Raw genomic sequence first — 20,206 nt, 5'->3', positions numbered from 1 at the left:
AAATTTTCTCAAGGGTTTGATCAGTTCTCACCCAAATTCAGGTCATCTGAATTCTTCTCTAGTCTAGGTTTATAGACAAAGAACTTCTCCAGTTTCAAGATTTACAGAAGCCTTGAATTTTAATAAGGCCTTTCTGTAACAATAAAGATGTGATCTTTTACCCTCATAAACCTATCTTAATTTCTCTAGAGATGAGTTTTATAATTTCATTCTGTACCTTCAGTAAACTTTTAACAGCACTGAAAATTTTCTTGTAATTGTAAGCAAGAATATGTATTTATAGGAGAAGGACAGAAATGTTTGGTTACTTATTCTATCAAGATAAATGCTAACAACATTAGGTAGGTACAAAAGTAACTGCAGTTTTTGCAATTGTTTTTAACCTTTTACACCATAATTACTTTTGCACCAACCTAATAGTAATGGATACCATTTCTGAGAACTTCTGTGTGCCAATCACTGCTTACACATTGTCTCATTGAACTCTCCCAAGAACCTTGCCTACCGAGACCCTATTACACCTATAGCTTACAGGTGAGAATGCTGAGGATGTTGCTTGTCCAAAGTCAGACATGGCTGAATGGGGACAATAATACAGTCAACCTCAGGAAAAGTACCAGCTGCTGAATATGAAGGGCTCACTGCAAAATGTAAGCATAGGGTCCTTCGTTCAAAAGTTAAGAATTTCAAGACAAAAGCAGCAGAGAAATCAATCACAGGACCCATCTTAGTGTGGGGCCCTGTGTGACTGCACAGGTTGGGCCCATGAAGCTGGCCCTACTCAAGAGGCTCTAGGAACGATTAAATAAGGTAATACAATAAAGAAAACACTTTATGTAACACTTATTATATACCAGGTATTTTTCTAGGTGCTTTATGAACATTAATTAATGTCATCTTCACAGAAACCCATGAATGTGCTAAGTACTTATCATCCCCATTTTACGGATGAGACAACAAAGGTACAGAAAGGTTAAGTAACTTTCCCAAGGTCACATAACTACTAAGCAGTGGAGCTGGGACTTAAACCCAGAGTCTGGCTCCAAAGCTCATACTTTCACCGTGACACCGGTACACGTAGAGTGCTTCATGTGTGGCCGGCTGTGCACACTGCTCGGGAAAAGTCTCCAGTTCTTATTGTTGGCTAGCTGTCCAGGCAAGGTCCCTGAAGCCAACCCTGTGATGTGAATAATTATGTTATATTCCCTGGTCACATCAGAACTAAATATTTCATTTTAAGAATGTTCTGGTATACTGTTAATTTGACTTGTGAGACTACAAAAAATCCTAGAAAAATTTTTTATAAATCACAATTTTTTTCTTTGAATTTATACTTTACATCTTCCATTAACATCTAAATATATCCTTAAACTTTGAGAAGTTTTATAAAGAAGAAGATTGCTAACTTAGAAATATATGGTTAAGTCACAAAATGTCTGGATCTGGATAAACTGTCCAAAGGGGAAGGAATGAAAAATCTACAAGTCATTAAAATTTGAAATAAATTTGAAAAAGGCTTGCAGATACATTCAGTTTAGATAATTAAAGTCATCTCAAGTTTATGATTGGAAATTTACTTAAAATAATTTTCATGTACTTGGGAAATGAAAGTGGAAAGAGAAAAATACACTATATTATATGCTGATAAAAATTAATGTTAGTTATTTGGGAATCATCTAGAATTCTAATTTTTAAGATTTGTTACTAAAAAGGATTACTATAAAAGAGGCAGCTATTGAAAATGGCAACTGACAACAGCTATCCCCTCTACTATCATCTACTGTATTTATTTTATTTTATTTTACTGTATTTATTTTATTTCCATAATTTTAATCAAGAAAGAACATTTGGATTAGAATCTGTTTTTAATTTAAGTGAACGAAAACTACTGCAACATGAAGGTGTTCAGAGTATCTTTTTTCCTTATGGGTTCATAATTATAACCTCATCAAATAGCTTGTGTAATATCCCCAGGTTTCTGGGAAATTTGACTCTCATCAATGATGATGCTAAGTGATTTCAGAAATCACGATTTCATAGGGGAAAAAAAACAAAATAGGCAAAAAACACTCCAGGATTTCTATCTGACTTGAATAGAATGTCTCAGTTGAACTATTTGATATAGAGACCTGTTCAGTGGTGCTGAAAAGAAAAAATGCTTTCAAAGCTAAGCCATATGTACATGTACATTTTTTTCAACAGAATGTTTTTGTAGTAAAGTATTGAGAAATATTAGTTCTGTTCATTAGTAAAGGTCTGGATCCCAAGTAAACAATCCTTTTAAAATGAGCCAAGGTTGACCTCTGCTGGCAAAAGCTCTACTGCTCTTTCAAATCCTCCCATTACTTGGGATGGACATTTCTTTAAGACATTTTCAAGTCATTGTTTTAAGGAATGGGGTTAAAGAGTCTGAGACACAACAAAAGAGGGCGGGGAAAACAGGATTTCTGTGTGAGACTGAGTCCTTGACAAGAATCCATTTTGTATCATCAGCCTTGGAGGCCCCCAATTCCTTTAAAAGCAAACTTAGTGTGTGCTTCTTTGCAACCAAGCTGTTAATATCTACACAACTTTAAACATATTAAAAAAATTTATTACAATTTCAGAAATAAATATCACTATAAATGAAAAGGAACTGATGGAAAATTACAAATATATTCCATTTCTATTCACTTAGAAATGGAATATAAACTGTGTAGTCATTCATAAACATCCCGTGTGTAAAAACTGCAGAGGGGTTTACCAGTGTGAATGATAGCCACGACCAAAACTTAATTTTAATTATTTTTAATAATTTTTCACCTATAATCTATGGCTCAATAATCATAGCCATGGGCACAGCTTGTAGCGATTACCTTTCTTGTTTCTAAGGGGAGAAAGTAGTACGACTCACCACAATCTACCATCTGTGGAGGTGTAGAGTCAGATTTGGGGGACAGGCTGCTCATCCCAATTCTGCTTCTACTCACTGCCCCTGTGGCTGGGACGAGTTACCAGCTGGCCTTGGTTTTATGGACTGGAAAATGGAATAACAATGATAGTACTATCCTATAGAGTCACTGTGACAATTAAATGAGATAATTCATGTCAAGTGTGTGTGTGAATACCACCCTTTAGAAAGAGTCAGGGGATGCTAGTTATATTTGGTTGAGCGTGCGGCTGCTGCTGTTCCACTGATAGTATCTACAAAAGCAGCTTTTCAACAGAGCCCTAAATAGGAGAAAGATTTGTTAAAGTAAGCTTATACAAGAATCTGCATTATAATAGGTGCGTCTGGAAGATTCCTCAGGCATAGAACGGTATAACTCAACAAATATTAACACTGAATATATGTAAGATACTGCAAAGGGTATACATGGGAGTAAGACATAAAGTTTAAAATCAAGGAAATTAGACGAGGCAAATACACTGCATTATGAGGCAGAATGTGATCAGCGCTGAGTGAGCTTGGAGAGCTTAAAGGAAGGATGGTATGAGATGATCCATTTGGGATAGAATGGGGGAAGGTGTGGTTGAAGAGGGAGTCCGTCTCAGAGGTGATTGCTGGGTTTTGCTGGTAGCAGAGTTAGGCACAGGACCCACTTCACTGGCACTGGCTCTTCTACTTACCAGCTTTGTGATCTCTGACAAGTCATGTTACCTCCCAGCCTCACCTTCCTTGTCTGTAGAATGGAGGTTATTATAGTAACTATAGGACTGCTCTGGAAATTTCAGGAGGGGGGTCATCTATGCACAAAATAACATTATTATTATTATTGCTATTGTTGTTGTTATTATTATTATTATTATTATTATTATTATTATCTAGACTAGAGGTTCTCAATCTTGGGAGCATCTTAGAATCATTTGGGAGCTTTTAAAAAATACGAATTCCCTCCGTTCCACCCCAGGTCACCTAAATCAGAATCTGAGAGTGAGGCCCAGGCATCAGAGATTTAAAAGGCTCTCTTAGGTGATTCTAAATACCTGCTCCAGATTCTTGGTGCTCAACTGCGGTGCGTGGCCCAGCAATCCCAGCGGAGACTTGGCTAGGAATGTGGGTTCTCGGGTCCACCCTGGACTTCCTGATTATGAATTTTATGACAAGATCCCGCGGATCCTAAAGCTCCCTGCAGATATCAAGGCTCTTGGTATGCAGACCACACTGAGTAGGAAAGGGGAAGATCCAGTGCATGTATCTCGGGAGATGCCTTCCTCTCTTTTTCTTCAGATATTCCTGAAAGGGGAAAAAAGCGACCAGCTGAAATTTTCGAAGTTGGCACGTGTCCTAACAGCCCCTTCACATTCTTATGGAACCTTACACTTAGCAAAAGTCTTTCACGTATGTTACTTCACTTGAAACTAATTAAGAACGGCCCTGGAAGTTAGGCATCATTATCCCATTTTACAGCTGGAAACAGGTCGAGAGCCTCGGATGGCTCACGATACCCCACTCGCAAACAATGAAGCCAAGGCAGGAACTCGGGCAGCGTCTTATCAACTTCTCAGAGGATGGCCTTGGACTTGAATTGACTTTTAATTCACTAGAGAAAATACTACCCTGCACCAGCCGGGGATGAGGATTTATCAAAGCGGTCCTTCAAATGTGAATTTTCGGCTAATCCGCAAACTGCTGGCAGAAGGACTTCCTCTCGGCGTCAACAGTGCTTCTGCGCATGTGCCACCGCCTTGCGGCAGGAAGAGCCTTTTTCTTTCTTGCCTTCCGGGCCAGACAGGAAGTGGCTCCGAGGCGCGTGCGCGGCGTCTCCACGGTGAATGGGGCAGTTTTCCTCCGCCGGCGTGAGAAGACCTCGGCCTCTCGAGATTCTGGCTCGCGTCGCTTCGCCGTCGCCTCCTCCGCGCCGGAGCGGGGTCGCAGGCTCCCGAGTCCCTGCCACTCCTTGCCACCGGCTTCCCGCCGCAACGCGGCTCTCAGGTAGGCCCCGCACCGCCTTCTCCCGCTACCCGCCGCCATGGCGCCGTCCAGGCCGGGTCCCCTCGGTCGAGTGCGCCCGGTGGCGAGGTCCTGGGGCGCGAGCCGGACTGTGGACGGGCTTCGTTAACAGTCGTTAACGGCGCCTGGGAGTGACGTCCGAGCGGGAAGGGCCGTGGCGGTCCCCTCGGGGCTAAACCCTCTCGTTTCTCTTGTGGGGAAACGGAGGCACGGGGCAGGTCCCACGGGTTGGTGGCAGCGGCTGTCGCTCTGCGCTTCCCCGTTGTGTGCCTGGCTTCTCACCAGACACCGGCCACCTCCTCGGAGACCTCCCGTGGCCCTTCTTCCCCCGGAGGGCATCTCGTTGCAGGCCGCCCGCCGCGGCCCGGGTCGCCCTCGGAAACCGAGTCCTTGTGTTCGCGTGTCCCTCCGCCGGGGGCTGGTCCGCGCCGTGCGCGCTCCCCCCACCGCCCCGGGCTCGGGCCGAGCCGGGCTGGGGCGGGGCGGGGCCGCCGTCCTCCGGGGGGGGCGAGGCTCGCGACGGGACCTTCCCGGGGGGACGGGGAGGTGGGTGTGTTAGTGAGCGCGGCCGCGGCCCCTGCAGACACGACTGTAGGGAACCGGACCCTGGCAGCGTCGTTAAAGCGTGACCTCCCGCGGTGGCCCAGTGATAGGGGACGTTCGGAGGGGCGCGCGGAGTGTGAAGGACAGTTGTGTCCACATCACACGTCGTGGGACCCCTCCACCGCGAGGTCTGCGGGCGGGAGGAGGACCCGGGTGACAGCGGCGCCGCGGGTGACAGCGGCCGGGTGACAGCGACAGCGGCCGGGGCTCCGGGGAGCTGCAGGAGCTGCTGTCAGCGCAGAAAGGAAGCGGGGCACTTCAGGGAGGGCACGTGGTCCGCACAGGCCCGTTAGCGCTTGGACGAGGCTCGGCCCTGGGTCCAGCGCTCAGGGCAGAATGTTCTCTGCCGTATCGGTGGCTGAAGAGGGGGAAGGAACCGTGGGTGACCTCACTTGGTTTTCGTAACCCTGGGACACGGGCGTCAGGGATTGTTTTTACGGATGAGAAAACCCAGGTTAAATAACCTGTCCAAAACCATACGGCTAGTCCCTGCTCTCTGATTGCAGAGTCCTTGTCTTGCTTTGTTTGCTGTGAGTTAACTGGTATTTAGAGTACATTCCTGAAACATTGAAGACGGAGGTAGTCGGCCAGCACTACGTCCTCTCGGGAAGTCGCTTTCCGAGATATTCATGTGCTCACAGCTGCTGCTTTTACCCAGTATGTCTGCACTTGCGTATTTTTCATGAAGCTCGGGAAACTCAAATGCCTTTCCTAAAATCTTAGCAGTTTCCCCATTCTGTGTTGTTTTCTTTAGAGATGCTACCCTGTTAGTGAGTCACTCAGCTCCTAGGCTCCTTTGGGAGAGGTGACTGACGTCGGTGTGAAAATACGGTAACTTAAGACAGAATGAAAATGTGGCATTAACACGTGCGTCATCAGGGGGTCATAATACATAGACTTTCTCCTTACAAGGAAAGTTGTTTATTGTACACACTTTGGCCTAGACACTGCACTGTCTACGTAGATAATCTGATTGGATCTGAATACCCCTGGAGAAGGTGTTAATGTTCTGTGTTAGCAGAACAGGAAAATGAGGTCTCTTGAGAATGGGGTCCTAGCTCTGGTGAGTGGCATGATCCAAACCCTTTTAGGCCTACCAGACCGTGTGCTCAAGAAAAAATTCAAAGTGGGATTCTTGCTGGTAAATGTCTAGACTTTTGGGTGCTCAAGCAGACCAAAGTGGGTTACTTTTTTAAATTGCTCCTGCAAAGAAATGGCTGAATCGCGGCCAGGACTGGTTGCTTTTGTAAGTATAATAACTTCATGCGGAGATATTGACCTAAACCAGCCTGCAGAAATAGTAAGAAGAAAGTGGACCCTCACTAAAGGGGACCCTGGAATAATGGGGCCTTCGGCTGGCTTTCTGTTGTATTTCTGGTGCTCAGCTTAGTGTCTCTGTGTCAAGAATGAGCGAATTGATTTTCTAGCTGGTGACTGAAAAAGTGCTCTGCTGTAATGCGTCGATATTGGTTTATTAATGGAAAATGCAGAAGGAAACTACATGTGGGGTGTATGGGAACTCGCTTACATTCACATTTTTCTGTAAATCTAAAACTACTCTAAAATAGAAAGTATATTTTTAAAAAACACTCTGCTTATCATATGCACGTATTTAGAGCTTTTCAAAACAAAGAGACCTGGCATCAAGCCATGTAGACTTTATTTCCCTTCTGTGACTTAATTAGCTTTATATTGCCTCTCAGTGATATTTGTTGCTTAAGAAAGGACCTGTCCTTAACATTTTCCATTCTTTTTTAGGGTCAAAATGAGTCTGTTTGGAACAACCTCGGGTTTTGGAACTGGTGGGACCAGCATGTTTGGCAGCACAACCACAGACAACCACAACCCTATGAAGGTACCAGAGGGGGCTCCTCAGGCTTGTAGAAAGCGCACAGGCCGGAGTTTCCCACAGCAGTGACCGCGGGAAAGACCGAGATAGCTGGGAGCCTCCTTTGGGGTGAAAACTCTGAAACTTTGTCTAGCCGCTTTCTCAGACATTGGAGCACAGAAACTGTGTCCCCTGGACTAGTGTCCTGTTCCCCCTGGCTTTCCCAATCACCAGAATTAGCCGAGGTGCTTGTTAAAATTGCAGGTTCCCAGGGCCCGGCCCACACTGTTGAAATCAGAATTTGCACGGGGAAGCAGGGCAGGCGATACGTATGATGAGGCACTTCGGGGCAAGAGTGAAGTGGTGGGCATTTCAGTTAGCGCACTGCTTCTAGTCCCAGCAGTGCTAGTACTTTCACTGGTTTATTCACTTCCTTTCCTAGCAAAGTAAGACAAATCAAATTCGGTTAGTTCTTGAGCACACGAGGAAAGTCCTCTCTGAGGTGTTTGGTGAGAAAGAAAGCAATTTTGAATGAAATTGTGATGATGCATGCATTTTAACGTTGGCTTTCTCCCTCCCAGGATATTGAAGTAACATCGTCTCCTGATGACAGTATTGGTTGTCTATCTTTTAGCCCACCAACGTTGCCGGGGAACTTTCTTATTGCAGGATCGTGGGCTAACGATGTAAGTGCTCCTTAAATGCATGTCCTGTCTTTTTGTATGGGCAATTTTAGCTTTCCTTTTGGCGCCATCCTTGCCAAGCAAATGAAGCCAAGTTCAAGTTCTTCCTGGCTCTTTTCTAGACATTCCTGCTCTTGTTCAGTACCTTGAAGTGTATTCCCAAATCAAATGTAGTATTCGTTGAGAATGAATGTTCGTGGTGGCATACGCAGATTTTCCTTCTAGGTATCCTGGAAGTGTTCTTCAGGCATATATTAAACTTTTTCAAGTTTAGATACAGCAGCGATTCTGCACAGACATTATTCTTACCTGTTACACACAAAAAAGAAAGACAAAAAAAAAATCATAGTGTACAAAAACGAGCTAAAAGCTGGTAGAAAAATCAGCAAAGGATCTGAAGAGGCACTTCAGAAAAGGAGCTCAAGGGGCCCATGAAACTAGAACCATTCAACCACATTTATAATCAGATAAACACAAATTTACGTGATAGACTTTTTTTTTCTATCAAATTAACAAAAATAAAAAATCTAAAAGACTTGTGCTTGGTGCTGGCAAGGATAAGCTAAAGCCCGACATGCGCTACTGGTTAGTGATGTAAAATGCTGCAGCTCTTCTGAAGGGTAATTGGCAGTATTTCTCGGAAATCCTTAAGTTTATACCCTCTCAGTGACTCCCGCTTCTGGTGTTTGAGGAGGAGCTCTGGTGTGTACTTTCTATGTGTAGCTGAATTAATCTCTACAGCAGCTAAAGCACTGTGAATCTACTGTCATCTCCAGCTTATGAAACTTGACATGAGGCTTAGAGATGTCAAGTAACTGGCCCAGCGCTCGTGTCTAAGTGAGTGGCCAAGCCAGGAAGCTGATCCACGCAGTTGGCTGGGAATCTGCTCCTAGCCACTACCCGATAACCGCCTCATTTGAAAAGGTCTTCATGCGTGAAAATTTAGAAAATTGTAATATCTATTAGCAATGGTAATTTTTGGTATGTCCGTATGATGGAATACCATTTTAAAAGTTTTGGGGAAAGTTTCTGCAACAGGGAGTCAGCAGTGCAGCGAGGGTGGGGGGGAACAGCAGGGAAGGAAGGTAGTCATGGTTGAGCAGGTTTGGTTTCTACATGTAGTTTTTGGAGAGACTTCAGTCGATTCTTTGCTTAAAAAATGTTAGAAGAATGTTTTTTGGCAACTGATGCAAGTGAGAAAAGCTGCAATTACCAAAGTGAAGATACTGTATAATCTAGTTTTTTGAAGAAAATATGTGTGCATAGAAGGACTGAAAACACACTGAACTATATCAACTCTGGTTTTCAGGTGGGCGGAAGGTGATTTTTGTTTCCTTATATTTATGAAGTCCCTAAAATGCATTACTTTTATAATCAGGAAAAAGGTGATATAAAAAGTCAAAGTAAAGTATTCTGAGAAGAAAGGTAAGTTCCACTTCGGTCTTGATTCTCTGAATGGTGATGGATGGCATTCTACTTCAGAAGATAGATATAGCTCATAGCCGTGATGAGAAAATAATCTGCAATTTCAGGTGAAGGCCAAAGAATGTGTGTTTGTTTGTTCTTTTGTTCTTTCTAAGCAAAAGAATGGCTTAGAAATAGGAATAGGAAAATAGCTCCTTGCAAATACTTTTCAATTGCTTCATTCTTGAAGTTACTTAGGTTGATATGGGAAGTCCATCTGTATTTCAGTTGCACCCCATTAGTTTTCAGGTGTTAAATACACGTAATTTATCTACATTTCTGTGTTGGCATTAATTTGTCTTCCTGTAGGTTCGCTGCTGGGAAGTTCAGGACAGCGGGCAGACTATACCGAAAGCCCAGCAGATGCACACGGGGCCTGTGCTGGACGTGTGCTGGAGCGACGTAAGTCTCCTTCTGTTCTGCCTGCTTTCTTCTGGGAGGGATTCAGAAGATCTGCGTGTTTTCTGGTTTTATGTAATCCAGAACACATAGCTTGTATGCACGTTACAGGAGTTGTAAGTTTCTTAACGTAAATGCAGCAGTTTATTGGTGTTCCTCATGTAGTCAGCTTTAGCTTTAATCTCTCTGAAAGCTTTTCTCACATCAGAATCCATTATTTTATTGACACGGTACCTTGAATGAAGGATTAGATAATTTCTTGAAGCGTTTCCTACCTTTAAATGCCATGAGCTTACATTGTTTTAAAATGTACTGTCTCAGAAAATAATCGGAGGGGGTAAAAATGATCATCTGCTATTTTTAAACATTTGAAGTCTTTTGGTTTTTTTCCTCCCTGATCCTTGAACATCAGCAGTGTACGTGAACATGTTCAAATTTATTTGCCTCTGCTTCGCTCCTCCGTCCGTCCTTCCTTCTTTCCTTTTTTGTGTTGGTGTTATTGTTGATTGAGGAGAGGTTAAGGAAAGGACTGTTTACAGAGAAACCAATGGGAAAAGTGAAGTACCTATGGCAAGCCACAGGGAAAGCTGTAGCTATTGGCGGGGACGGCGGGGGGTGGGGTGGGGGGACTGACACCCAGCCCTTCTCCTGGTGGCTGAACCCAGCAGCAGTGGGAAAACAAAGGGGCCTGACCGATAGAAGCAGATAAACGTACCTCCATGCAAAGGAGGCTAAGCCTCAAGGTCCCTCCCGGGCCTCATAGGCATGTTTTGTCAGCTTAATTAGATGTGACTTGCAAACAGTAAAACTGAATCTTTTATAGTGTATAATTCTGTCAGTTGTGAGAAGTGCATAGAGTTGTGGTCAAGATAGAGAACAGATCCATTAGCCCTCAAATTCCCTCCTGCCTTTTCGTAGTCAGACCTCCTCAACTCCCAGCTCCTAGAAACCACTGATGTGTTTTCTGTCCCTCTAGTTCTGCCTTTACCAGAATGTCCTATGAACAGAATCCTGTAGCGTGTAACCTTTTGAGTCTGGCTTGTTTCACTCAGAAAATGCATTTGTGACCCATCGAGGTTGTGGTGTCGGTCATAGTTTGTCCTTCTTACTGCTGATGGGTATCCGCTGTCTGGAAGTATCATCGTTAGTTCACCACCCCCCAGTACAAGGACCTTTGGGTTGTTTCCCATTTTGATCATCCTGAATAATGCTGCTGTAAGCATTTGTGTACAAGAGTTTCTGTGAACCAGAGTTTTCGTTTCTCTTGGGTAAATGTTTGGTAGTTGGATGACAGGTCATGTGGTAAGTTCTGTGTTTAACTTTGTGGGAAACACCAAGCTACTCTATTTTATGTTGTCATTTTAAATTACATTATGTTTTTATGTAATCTTATTTAGCTTATTGACAAAAACTGATTCTATTTATAAACATTTTGAGGTAGTTTAGGAGCCATAGTTTCTCCTTTTACGATACTAGCTTTGACAGGATTCTCTACGGCATTTTTATCATCTGTAAGGTGTATTCCTGACGTATTTGATTGAGTTATTATGAAACTAATAATAGATATAAGAAAACATGCAAAATGATGCATTTTTTACAGATAAAACTTATTTTTAATTTACATGTGGGAAAATAGCAACTTGAATAGATTTTAAATATTTCTATTTTATTTTACCTGTCTATCTTTGCTAACCTGGTAATGGATCAGAATTGTAAAGTTTCTGATAAAGTATGGTAAGAAGTAGAGTTAACTGACACAGGGATTGTTTCCCAAACCTTACTGAGCGACTGTTGGCATTTACAAAATGAGTGCAGCATACAAAGTTTGGGAAGGATGCCGTGAACGCTTCATTAAAGAGGCAAGAATTGAGCTGAATGTTCAGAGAAAAGGGAACCACGGGCCTGTAGCTTTTTGAGCAGCATCTCATCCAGTCCAGGCCTAGGTTCAGATTTCAGCTCTATCTCCTCCAGCTTTTTGACTTTGGCAGGTTACATCATCTTTCTGCATCTATTTCTTCACATATAAAGTGAAGATAACTACAACAGATAATAGCATTCTTTATTTTAGCAAATAGTTAGCAGGCACCTCTAGTATGCTAAAGCACTGGGGATACAGTGGACACGATATGCAGAGTCTTTTCCTGAAGGATTTGTCAGTGGCCCACGACTGCCTCTGAGGACAGCAAGGGTCAGGTGGGAGAGAGACAGTTTTCATCATATAACTTTAAGTGCCATTTGAATTTGTTATATCCTGTTCACATACCGTCTCTTGGAAAAATAATAAAAAATAGAGCTGAAAAAGTGTTTTGTATATAACAGTGTAGTTTAAATATGGTAGCCTCAAATAACTGGAAAAATAAAAAATGCAGAACGAAACCTGCCTGAATATGTTCAGCCTGATATCTAAATATACATATGGATTTTCTTTTTCTTAGAATGACAGATTTTCTCCATTTTAGGATGGGAGCAAAGTATTTACGGCTTCTTGTGATAAAACTGCCAAAATGTGGGACCTTAACAGTAACCAAGCAATACAAATTGCACAGGTAATAGAAACTTGCCTTCTAAAAAGGGCTGGTGCCCAAGGTTGTGATGATTCTTCAATTATAACTATATTTCTCTAAATCAGTTTGACTATACAAAATTGTATCAGTTAGATTTAAGTATATCAGAAACCCCCTCTTTCATACAAAAGTAACACCAGTTTTGTATCCATTCTCATTCCTACTAGTCTTTCACAGATTGTTTTATCTTGCGTCTCCACTGTGTGTGAGTGAGGATAGCACCATACGGCGTTAGTGACTTTAAATCTGTAAAAGACAGATGTTCCAGGTGGCCCTCAGCATTCACGTGCTTGAATCCCAGCAGCAGTGCGTGGCTTCCCTTGTACCAACGTGTTTGGTCACTCGTTCACCCGGCCAGGATTGAACGCATGCCTGCCGTGTGCCAGGTTCTGTCACTAGGTAGAGAGGTACAGACGTGAGAGGATCCCTTCCACGTGCCCCTCGAGCTCTGAGAGTCTCCTCAGGGACAGCGGGCAGGTTCTGTATGAAGGCTGCCGAGGAAGGCGGAGGTAGCAAAGCAGAGCGGACCTGGAGCCACAGGGTCTGGCCTGCTGAGGAGGAGCCCGTGGCACCGAAACATTTTCGGGAAGGCACCACATACTCTAGAGCACAGTGCTGTGTGTGAGAAGCATGTCCTTGATCTCTGAATTCAAGTCATGTCAGTAAGGAAGTAAACGGTGGTGGAGTTCCCTGCTAGTTATTTCTGATCATCTCCCTAGGGAGGGGCTAACTTTCACTCTCATATACTAGTTAATTATGGGTAAAATCAAACTTGAGAACGGAAGGTAGATAAACGCTCTCATATTACACTGAATGTTTTGGTCATGGGGAAGGGCTAAGATTTCCTTTTTGTTTGGTGTGACGTCAATATTTAAATTAGTTCTTTCTCTTTGGATTTTCAGTACTAAAGCTGTTCAGCACATTGTTACATTTACCTTTATCTGTTTTGGTTTTGTCTTGTTGAAAGCATGACGCTCCCGTTAAAACTATACATTGGATCAAAGCACCAAACTACAGCTGTGTGATGACCGGGAGCTGGGATAAGACTTTGAAGGTATTTATAATGCACATGCTGAGGACCGCATGGCCCAGCCGAGGCGGCACGTCTTCATTTACCCCACGCTTTGGGCTGTAGCTCTGAGGGTTCACTTCCTGGCTTTTTGTTTTCTTTTAGTTTTGGGATACGCGATCATCAAATCCAATGATGGTTTTGCAACTCCCTGAAAGGTGTTACTGTGCTGACGTGGTAAGGAATATCTAACAATAGCTATTTCCTTTAAAACATAAAAGCATTTTTTATGATATCCCTCAACTTTCGTAATAGCTGCATGGGATGTAGTTCAGATTGCCTCAGTCATCTCAAATCAGGAGAATTTTGTGCTGCATTTGTTCCGGAATTACTGCAAACTAGGTGTCAAGGTATTTGGTTACTTGTTTTTCGAATATTAAGGTGGTGTAAAAGTAATTGCGGTTTTTGCAGTTATTTTTAATCTTTTAAACCACAGTTACTTTTGCACCAACCTAATATATCGATAGCTGCATGCCGTCAGTATATGACATTTATCGCGCGGCTGGAGGAAAAGGAGCAGTAACTTCCTGGCGTGTACTAGATCTTTGGGGACTGTCTGAGTGGGAGAGAAACTGAAGAACTTTCTCCGTCTGTTTAGGCATAAGTCTTAAAGTTTTGTACCATCTGCCCCAGTAATTCCACTTGTATGAACTTGTCATGAGAAAAATAAAGATTCAAATGGTCTTTGTTATGTGTAATATAGTGAAACATCGGCCATGATTTCATGGGCCAACGAGACAGACCATGGTTAAATGAACTTTGTAGTAGGTTCAGTGGAGAGACTATCAGACGGTCACTGCTGGTATTCTTGGAATACACGCTCTGAGTCAATGATACAGGTTACGTAAAAACACACATGTATGTATAATGCTCAGAAAATAGACTGGAGCGAAATATAGCATAATAGCATATTTTCTAAGTATTCACGTATAGTATAGTTTTAAAAAAGTAAAAATATATGAATCTTCTACTTTCAAATGCAGTTTCTCTAGGTTTTCATGAAACACGTTGATCACATTGGATTTTTAAACATAGAAAAAATTCAGGCTTATTTTGGTGACTCTGAAAAGTTGATCCAATACTTTGGTATAAGAAAAGCACACTCCTGGCTGGGGAGGATGGGAATAATAAAAAAGAAAGAGCACAGTCCTTTATTTCCAGCATGTGTCTGCTCTCCTCCATGTCCTAGATATATCCTATGGCCGTGGTGGCAACCGCAGAGAGGGGACTGATTGTCTATCAATTAGAGAACCAGCCTTCTGAATTCAGGAGGATAGAATCTCCACTGAAACACCAGGTGAGTCAGAAGTCAAATCAAGAAGTGTGTATCTAGCACCTGCCGTACGCCTGCGTGTGGAGTCAACTTGTACTTTTAAACACATGTAACGTTTTCAAAGGGAGTGAATCTAAGGATACAAACAAATATTTAGTGAGTGAATATTCTCTATCTCTAGATAAGCCCCCCTCCTATCCTCCCCGAACTTCCCCCTGGATAGCTGAATGCTACTGAAGAAAATTGCGCCTCAGTGGATTGGTTCCATTGTGAATAAATGCATAGCTTTCAACTGTGCGTTGGTCATGTCCAGACGGTAACTAGGTTTTCCGTCTTCGGCCCAGTCTTCCACTTGCCATGGACTCTTAGGTCTTTTTTACCCTCTTCGATTCCTAGACACTCCCTCCTTTGTCTTAGTGCAGATCCACTCCTACTGAGAAAACAAGCTGGTGGTTGGGAACTTCCTCCTCCTCCTCCTGCTGAGTCTACAGTAGAAATCTGCCTGCACTTTCCCTGCCCTTTCCCACGTGTTCGGTGGGGACAGTGTTCTCCAAGGCAGTGTTGTGGTGGGACCCCGCACCCCCACCTCCTTCCTGTGTCTTCACTCTCTCGCCCTATTCGTACTTCTCCATTAGCACTGAAACGTGCTCACGTCTGATTCATCCATGAAAACAACCTCTCTTGACCCTGCACCCTCCTCCAGTGCCACTAGATCCTCTTTTCCTTCACACTTGAGTGACAGTAAGAGATTAGACCTGTGCCCTGCTCCATTCCCTCCCCCACAGGAGTCCCGGGCTCTTACAACCACACATGGACCTGCCACGCCCCTGCTCCCAGCCCAGTACTGACTCTCATTGCCCTCTGGGTAAATCCCAGACTCCTCGATAAAACCTAGTCTAGTCTGGCTTCACTTCCTGCCACCCCTGCTAGGCACCCTGGCCTTTTGTTGGTTATGGGATGGCTGCCATCAGTCTTCACATAGGGTCACTGTACAGTTACGTTCTTGTAAGTTGCACCCCTGGAGTTGTGCGGTTCCTGATCTGTGCATTAGATGCTGTGCTGAGCTGGGGGGCACAGCTCGACCAGTCGTGGTTCCTCCTATCCTCTAAGAACTTACAGACGCTTGTCTCTTCGTTAATGTTTTCTTTATTCACAGAAGTAATGGGCTTGCTATTGAAAAAACAAAAAAAAGGCAAATAGTCTACAAAGAGAACTAGCGTACAATTTTCACATAGGAAATTTGCATGCTCTGGCATCATCATGATAACAGAAATGGCTCTTTACCTTCGTCTACTGTGGCTTAGCCCCCCGGCCCTGGTCCTGCCCCAGTACCTGACTGAACTCACAGGAGTGAAAATGCCCAGTTTCGGGAGTAGGTGGTCATGTTGGTTAGGCCAGAAGGCAGAAGTGAGGACCCATGTGTGCCCCAGCCCCTGCTCCTCTGCCCCAGGAGGCTGGGTCGTGGGCTTTCTGTGGGGTCTTTTGTAGAGTCCAGGAAATCCTCCTTTGGGTCCCCAGACTCAGTGTTGGATCGAGGGCAGAGTGTCACGTCTGCATAGCATGCTCGTGGTTTGGAAAGTGCGGGCCCAGCCGCTGGCCCACTTGATCCTTGTTTCCCCTGTGGTCACCCGGCAGATGCGCCTTCACTTCCTGCTGGGGAAGCGGAGGCACAGAAGCACGGGCTGACTGGATGAAGGGCGCCCGCCTCGTCAGTGGTGGGCGCGAAGCAGAGTGATGGGTCTTGCTCCCCACGAGGGGCCAGCAACAGAATGGGAACTGGGGGACAGCTGGGGTGATGGGTAGGCCTTCAGAGGGTTGGCAGAGGAAGAACGAGCAATTGGGTCGAAGCATGTGCTCTGCCGTTTATCTATAAAATCACGTGGCTGAATACAGTGATTAAACAGTTACTAGGAAATAGTGCTTAGTGGAGGAAGAGAAGTATGTTCTTTATCACATTTGAGTAACACGTTTCTGGTTCTTCTAAAACCCAAACTTGGGGTAAAAATCATTTACCTTCCAAGTAGTGATGAAATGTTATGTTTTACATTGTGATAATATGCTTTTCTGTTTTTTTTAAACTGTAGCATCGATGTGTAGCTATTTTTAAAGACAAACAGAACAAGCCGACTGGTTTTGCCCTGGGAAGTATCGAGGGGAGAGTCGCTATTCACTACATCAACCCCCCAAATCCGTAAGTGGGACGCGATCAGCTTTCAAGGTTTCACGTGAGACTTTCTTTTTTTAAAGGAAAACTTAGTTGGGCCTTTGTTTTTCAGTGCCAAGGATAACTTTACATTTAAATGTCACCGATCTAACGGAACCAATACTTCAGCCCCTCAGGACATCTATGCGGTACGTTTTAGAACTTTAACCTTGACAATGCAGCAGAAAGTCGGCTTGGAGGGGAAGCTGAGTCATTACGGGATCAGAAAAAAATCATTGTGTCAAGTGTGTTCTCATCTGGAGATAAACAGCTTGTACTGTAGGTTTCAGTTTTCTGTTTTTATGAACATGTTGACGATCTTTGTTCTCTATTTGCTTCTGAATGCAAGCTACAGACTTTTGGGGGAGAGTCTCCCCTCCTTCATGGTGCTGGTAGACAATTTATAGATTTGGCTATTAATAAAAACCAAGAATTCTGTTTGCTAAGCAAGAAAATGTCATTTTCCTGAGGTTTGCGCCATGGTGTCACTACCTGCACAGTTGTTAAGTTCTGTGACTTGTGTGCATGACAAGAGACAAGATTCAGTTCTGGGCTGGCAATTGGTCTGGAAGCGTGGCTGGTTTGTCCTGTGATTGGCAGGCAACCAGCTTTAACCACAGGACTGGCGGTGCGTTCTCTCTCCTAACTGAAGCAAGAAGCACTCGTGGCCAAACGGATTTCTCCCTCCTCTCTCTACTTCACCATGCGTGTTAATCCTTACAGGTGAATGGAATCGCGTTCCATCCTGTTCACGGTACCCTTGCAACTGTGGGATCTGATGGTAGATTCAGCTTTTGGGACAAAGATGCCAGAACAAAACTAAAGACTTCAGAACAGTTAGATCAGCCGATATCAGCTTGCTGCTTCAATCACAATGGAAACATATTTGCGTATGCTTCCAGCTACGACTGGTCCAAGGTGAGGGTCCCCGGGCCCGCTGCACCCTCCATGGGCACAAGCGGGCACACTAACCACCACTCACTCGTACTTCCCCTTCTCTCTGGGTCTGTGGGGCAGCTCACCCTGGGAGGAGCCCTTGCCCCTGGGAGGTCAGAGGTCAGAGGTCTCCTGTTCCGTGAAACCTCCAGTCCGAGGGTGACCACGGCTCCCAGGGGGCTTGCTCCCTGAGGGCAGCCATCATGGCTCTAACGTGGCAGCAGGTTAAAAAGAGTCAACAGCTGAAAGACAGACTCCTCCAAGGGGGACACTGAAGACATTTCCACCATGTCCTCAGGCTCTTCTCTGAGGACTGAAGTGTTTGTTTAACCTCTGGCTCTCCATCTTCCTGTTTAGTTCCTCCAGAGAGATTTCTGCTTCATGCCTGTAGCACAGGACTTGACATACAGAAAGTGCCCACAAAATGCTAACTTTTGCCTTTTCCTAATAAGATCACTGTGTTTCTTCCCCCCTTTAGGGACATGAATTTTATAATCCCCAAAAGAAAAATTACATTTTCCTGCGTAACGCAGCTGAAGAGCTGAAACCCAGGAATAAGAAGTAATGGCGGAGACTGGTGGGTTGTCAGAGTTGTTTTCTCTCCACGCTGCCTCGTCTGTACGAATTTGGATCCCAGCTTTTGGAGGGTTGTCAGCCATGGATGTGGATTTCAGCCCCTGGGGAAAACAATGGCACTGTTTAGCAGTCAGGGGCCCAGCAGGCCGCAGCAACTGTTAGTCTCTCCATTCCACTGCCCAATACAGATTTCCTCTAGCTCAGGGTGGTGGTGTCTTTGTAGAAGTTAGATTCGTGGGCGGCCGCCAGGATTTCCCAGAGCTTCGTTCAGCAATGTCTGTGATAGAGAACGCTGGGAAACATTTCATGAACCCTGTACTGTACTTTGTAATAAAGCATTCTGAAGGCTTCCTGCTAAGCTCCCTTTGTCCCTCTTCTCGCCCATCCCGTAAGCCTTGAAGGGGTCGTCGTGTGCTGCAGCATCATTGGGTTTTCATTTGTGACTTCCCACACCCTTTGGGAAACGCAGAGATCTTTCTCCTTAGGAAACGGAGTCCTGAGCTGTGACTCTTTACCACGTGGGATACCTAGCAACGTCTCCAACCACTGGTGGGCTGTTTGAGTGCGGTTTTCTCTTCCCTCCTTCATTCCTGTCTCCACCATCCCTGGTGCTTTTTGGCTACGCTGGGCAGCTGTCCTGGTGACTGAAATGGGGAGTGTCCTTGTGCTGAGGGACAGGCCTCTGTGGTCGTGTTTGTGTGGCCTTCAAGTCAGAACCCACGTTCCTGGCATGGGAAGTGCTCTTTACTTGTGCCCCCGGTAGTGGTAGTTTTGGGGTGCTGTTTTGTTAGTTCCTGTAATTTAAAATTCCTGATTGGTAAGTACCAAATGAAATTCGGCTTAATTCATGTTTGACTTTTGAGTCTGTTGCTGTTTTTACCCTTTGATCCCAAATGCTTCTTACGCTTTACCGTTCGGGGCTTATATGTAAACTAACTTGCTGAGTTTGGAAATCTAGTGTCGATAATGTAAGATGTATTTCCTACTCAAAAAGCAATGAAAATAAAATGTTTTGCTGGAAGAGATTGCCTCCATGGTTTAAATTCTTTGGTAGTCGGATCACAAATGAATTCAGACCCATTAACTCTTTGGCTCTGTCTTTTAGCCTGAAAAGTTATTTTTGGGGAGAGAAAAGGGCAGATACTGTTAGAAAAAGAAATCTGAATTTTCAAGTTAATTGTTTACAGCTTGTTTTCCCCTCCCCTTTATGAGTTAGCTCTGTGACTCTATGATCTGTTTGCCCAGGAAGATAGAGCAAGTGGGAAAGAGCCGTGAGGAGAGCGAAGCTTGACTGTCTCAGCAGCCAGCTTTTGTTAGAGGTGGGAATAGATTTACAGCTTTAGTTGAGCCCTAGTGTCATTATTCTTTTTACAAGCTATGGTTGAAAATGACCACAAAATAATAAATCTAAGTCATGAGGTTTTTAGAGTGTTCTTTCCCATGATTGCGCCTTGCCACATTACCAAGGGGATAATTTATGTAATTGGCAAATTTGAAACATTTGCCCAAGTCTAAGGTTGGACTCTAGTGGCCAGAAGCAGGAGTGAGGGAGCTCCTTGTTGCCCACCAGGAGCTTAAAACGATGAACCAGAGGTATTTGTGGAAATCACTAAACTTCTTAAGATACTTGTTTTCATGTTTCCTAAGGCTTAGGGAGTCTTGAAGAACTCTCAAT

At 44.1% G+C, this 20,206-nt stretch overlaps 1 protein-coding gene across 1 annotated transcript; it reads left to right on the top strand.

Moving 5' to 3' along the window:
- Positions 1 to 4,726: 4,726 nt before the first annotated feature.
- On the top strand, positions 4,727 to 19,552 carry RAE1 (ribonucleic acid export 1). The gene is made up of 12 exons (XM_081033670.1): positions 4,727 to 4,915; positions 7,295 to 7,391; positions 7,946 to 8,050; positions 9,821 to 9,913; positions 12,370 to 12,456; positions 13,442 to 13,528; positions 13,649 to 13,720; positions 14,733 to 14,840; positions 16,901 to 17,007; positions 17,093 to 17,168; positions 17,743 to 17,937; positions 18,434 to 19,552. Exons 2-12 carry the CDS (start codon positions 7,302 to 7,304, stop codon positions 18,518 to 18,520), a joined length of 1,107 nt encoding a protein of 368 aa, XP_080889796.1. The 5' UTR covers positions 4,727 to 4,915; positions 7,295 to 7,301; the 3' UTR covers positions 18,521 to 19,552.
- The last annotated feature ends 654 nt before the right edge of the window (positions 19,553 to 20,206 follow it).

Source organism: Rhinolophus hipposideros (assembly GCF_964194185.1).
Source record: "Rhinolophus hipposideros genome assembly, chromosome: 22".
In the NCBI taxonomy this organism is placed as follows: Eukaryota; Metazoa; Chordata; class Mammalia; order Chiroptera; family Rhinolophidae; genus Rhinolophus; species Rhinolophus hipposideros.
Note: the sequence above shows the minus strand (reverse complement) of the source record. Positions and strands in the feature narration are given on the sequence as shown.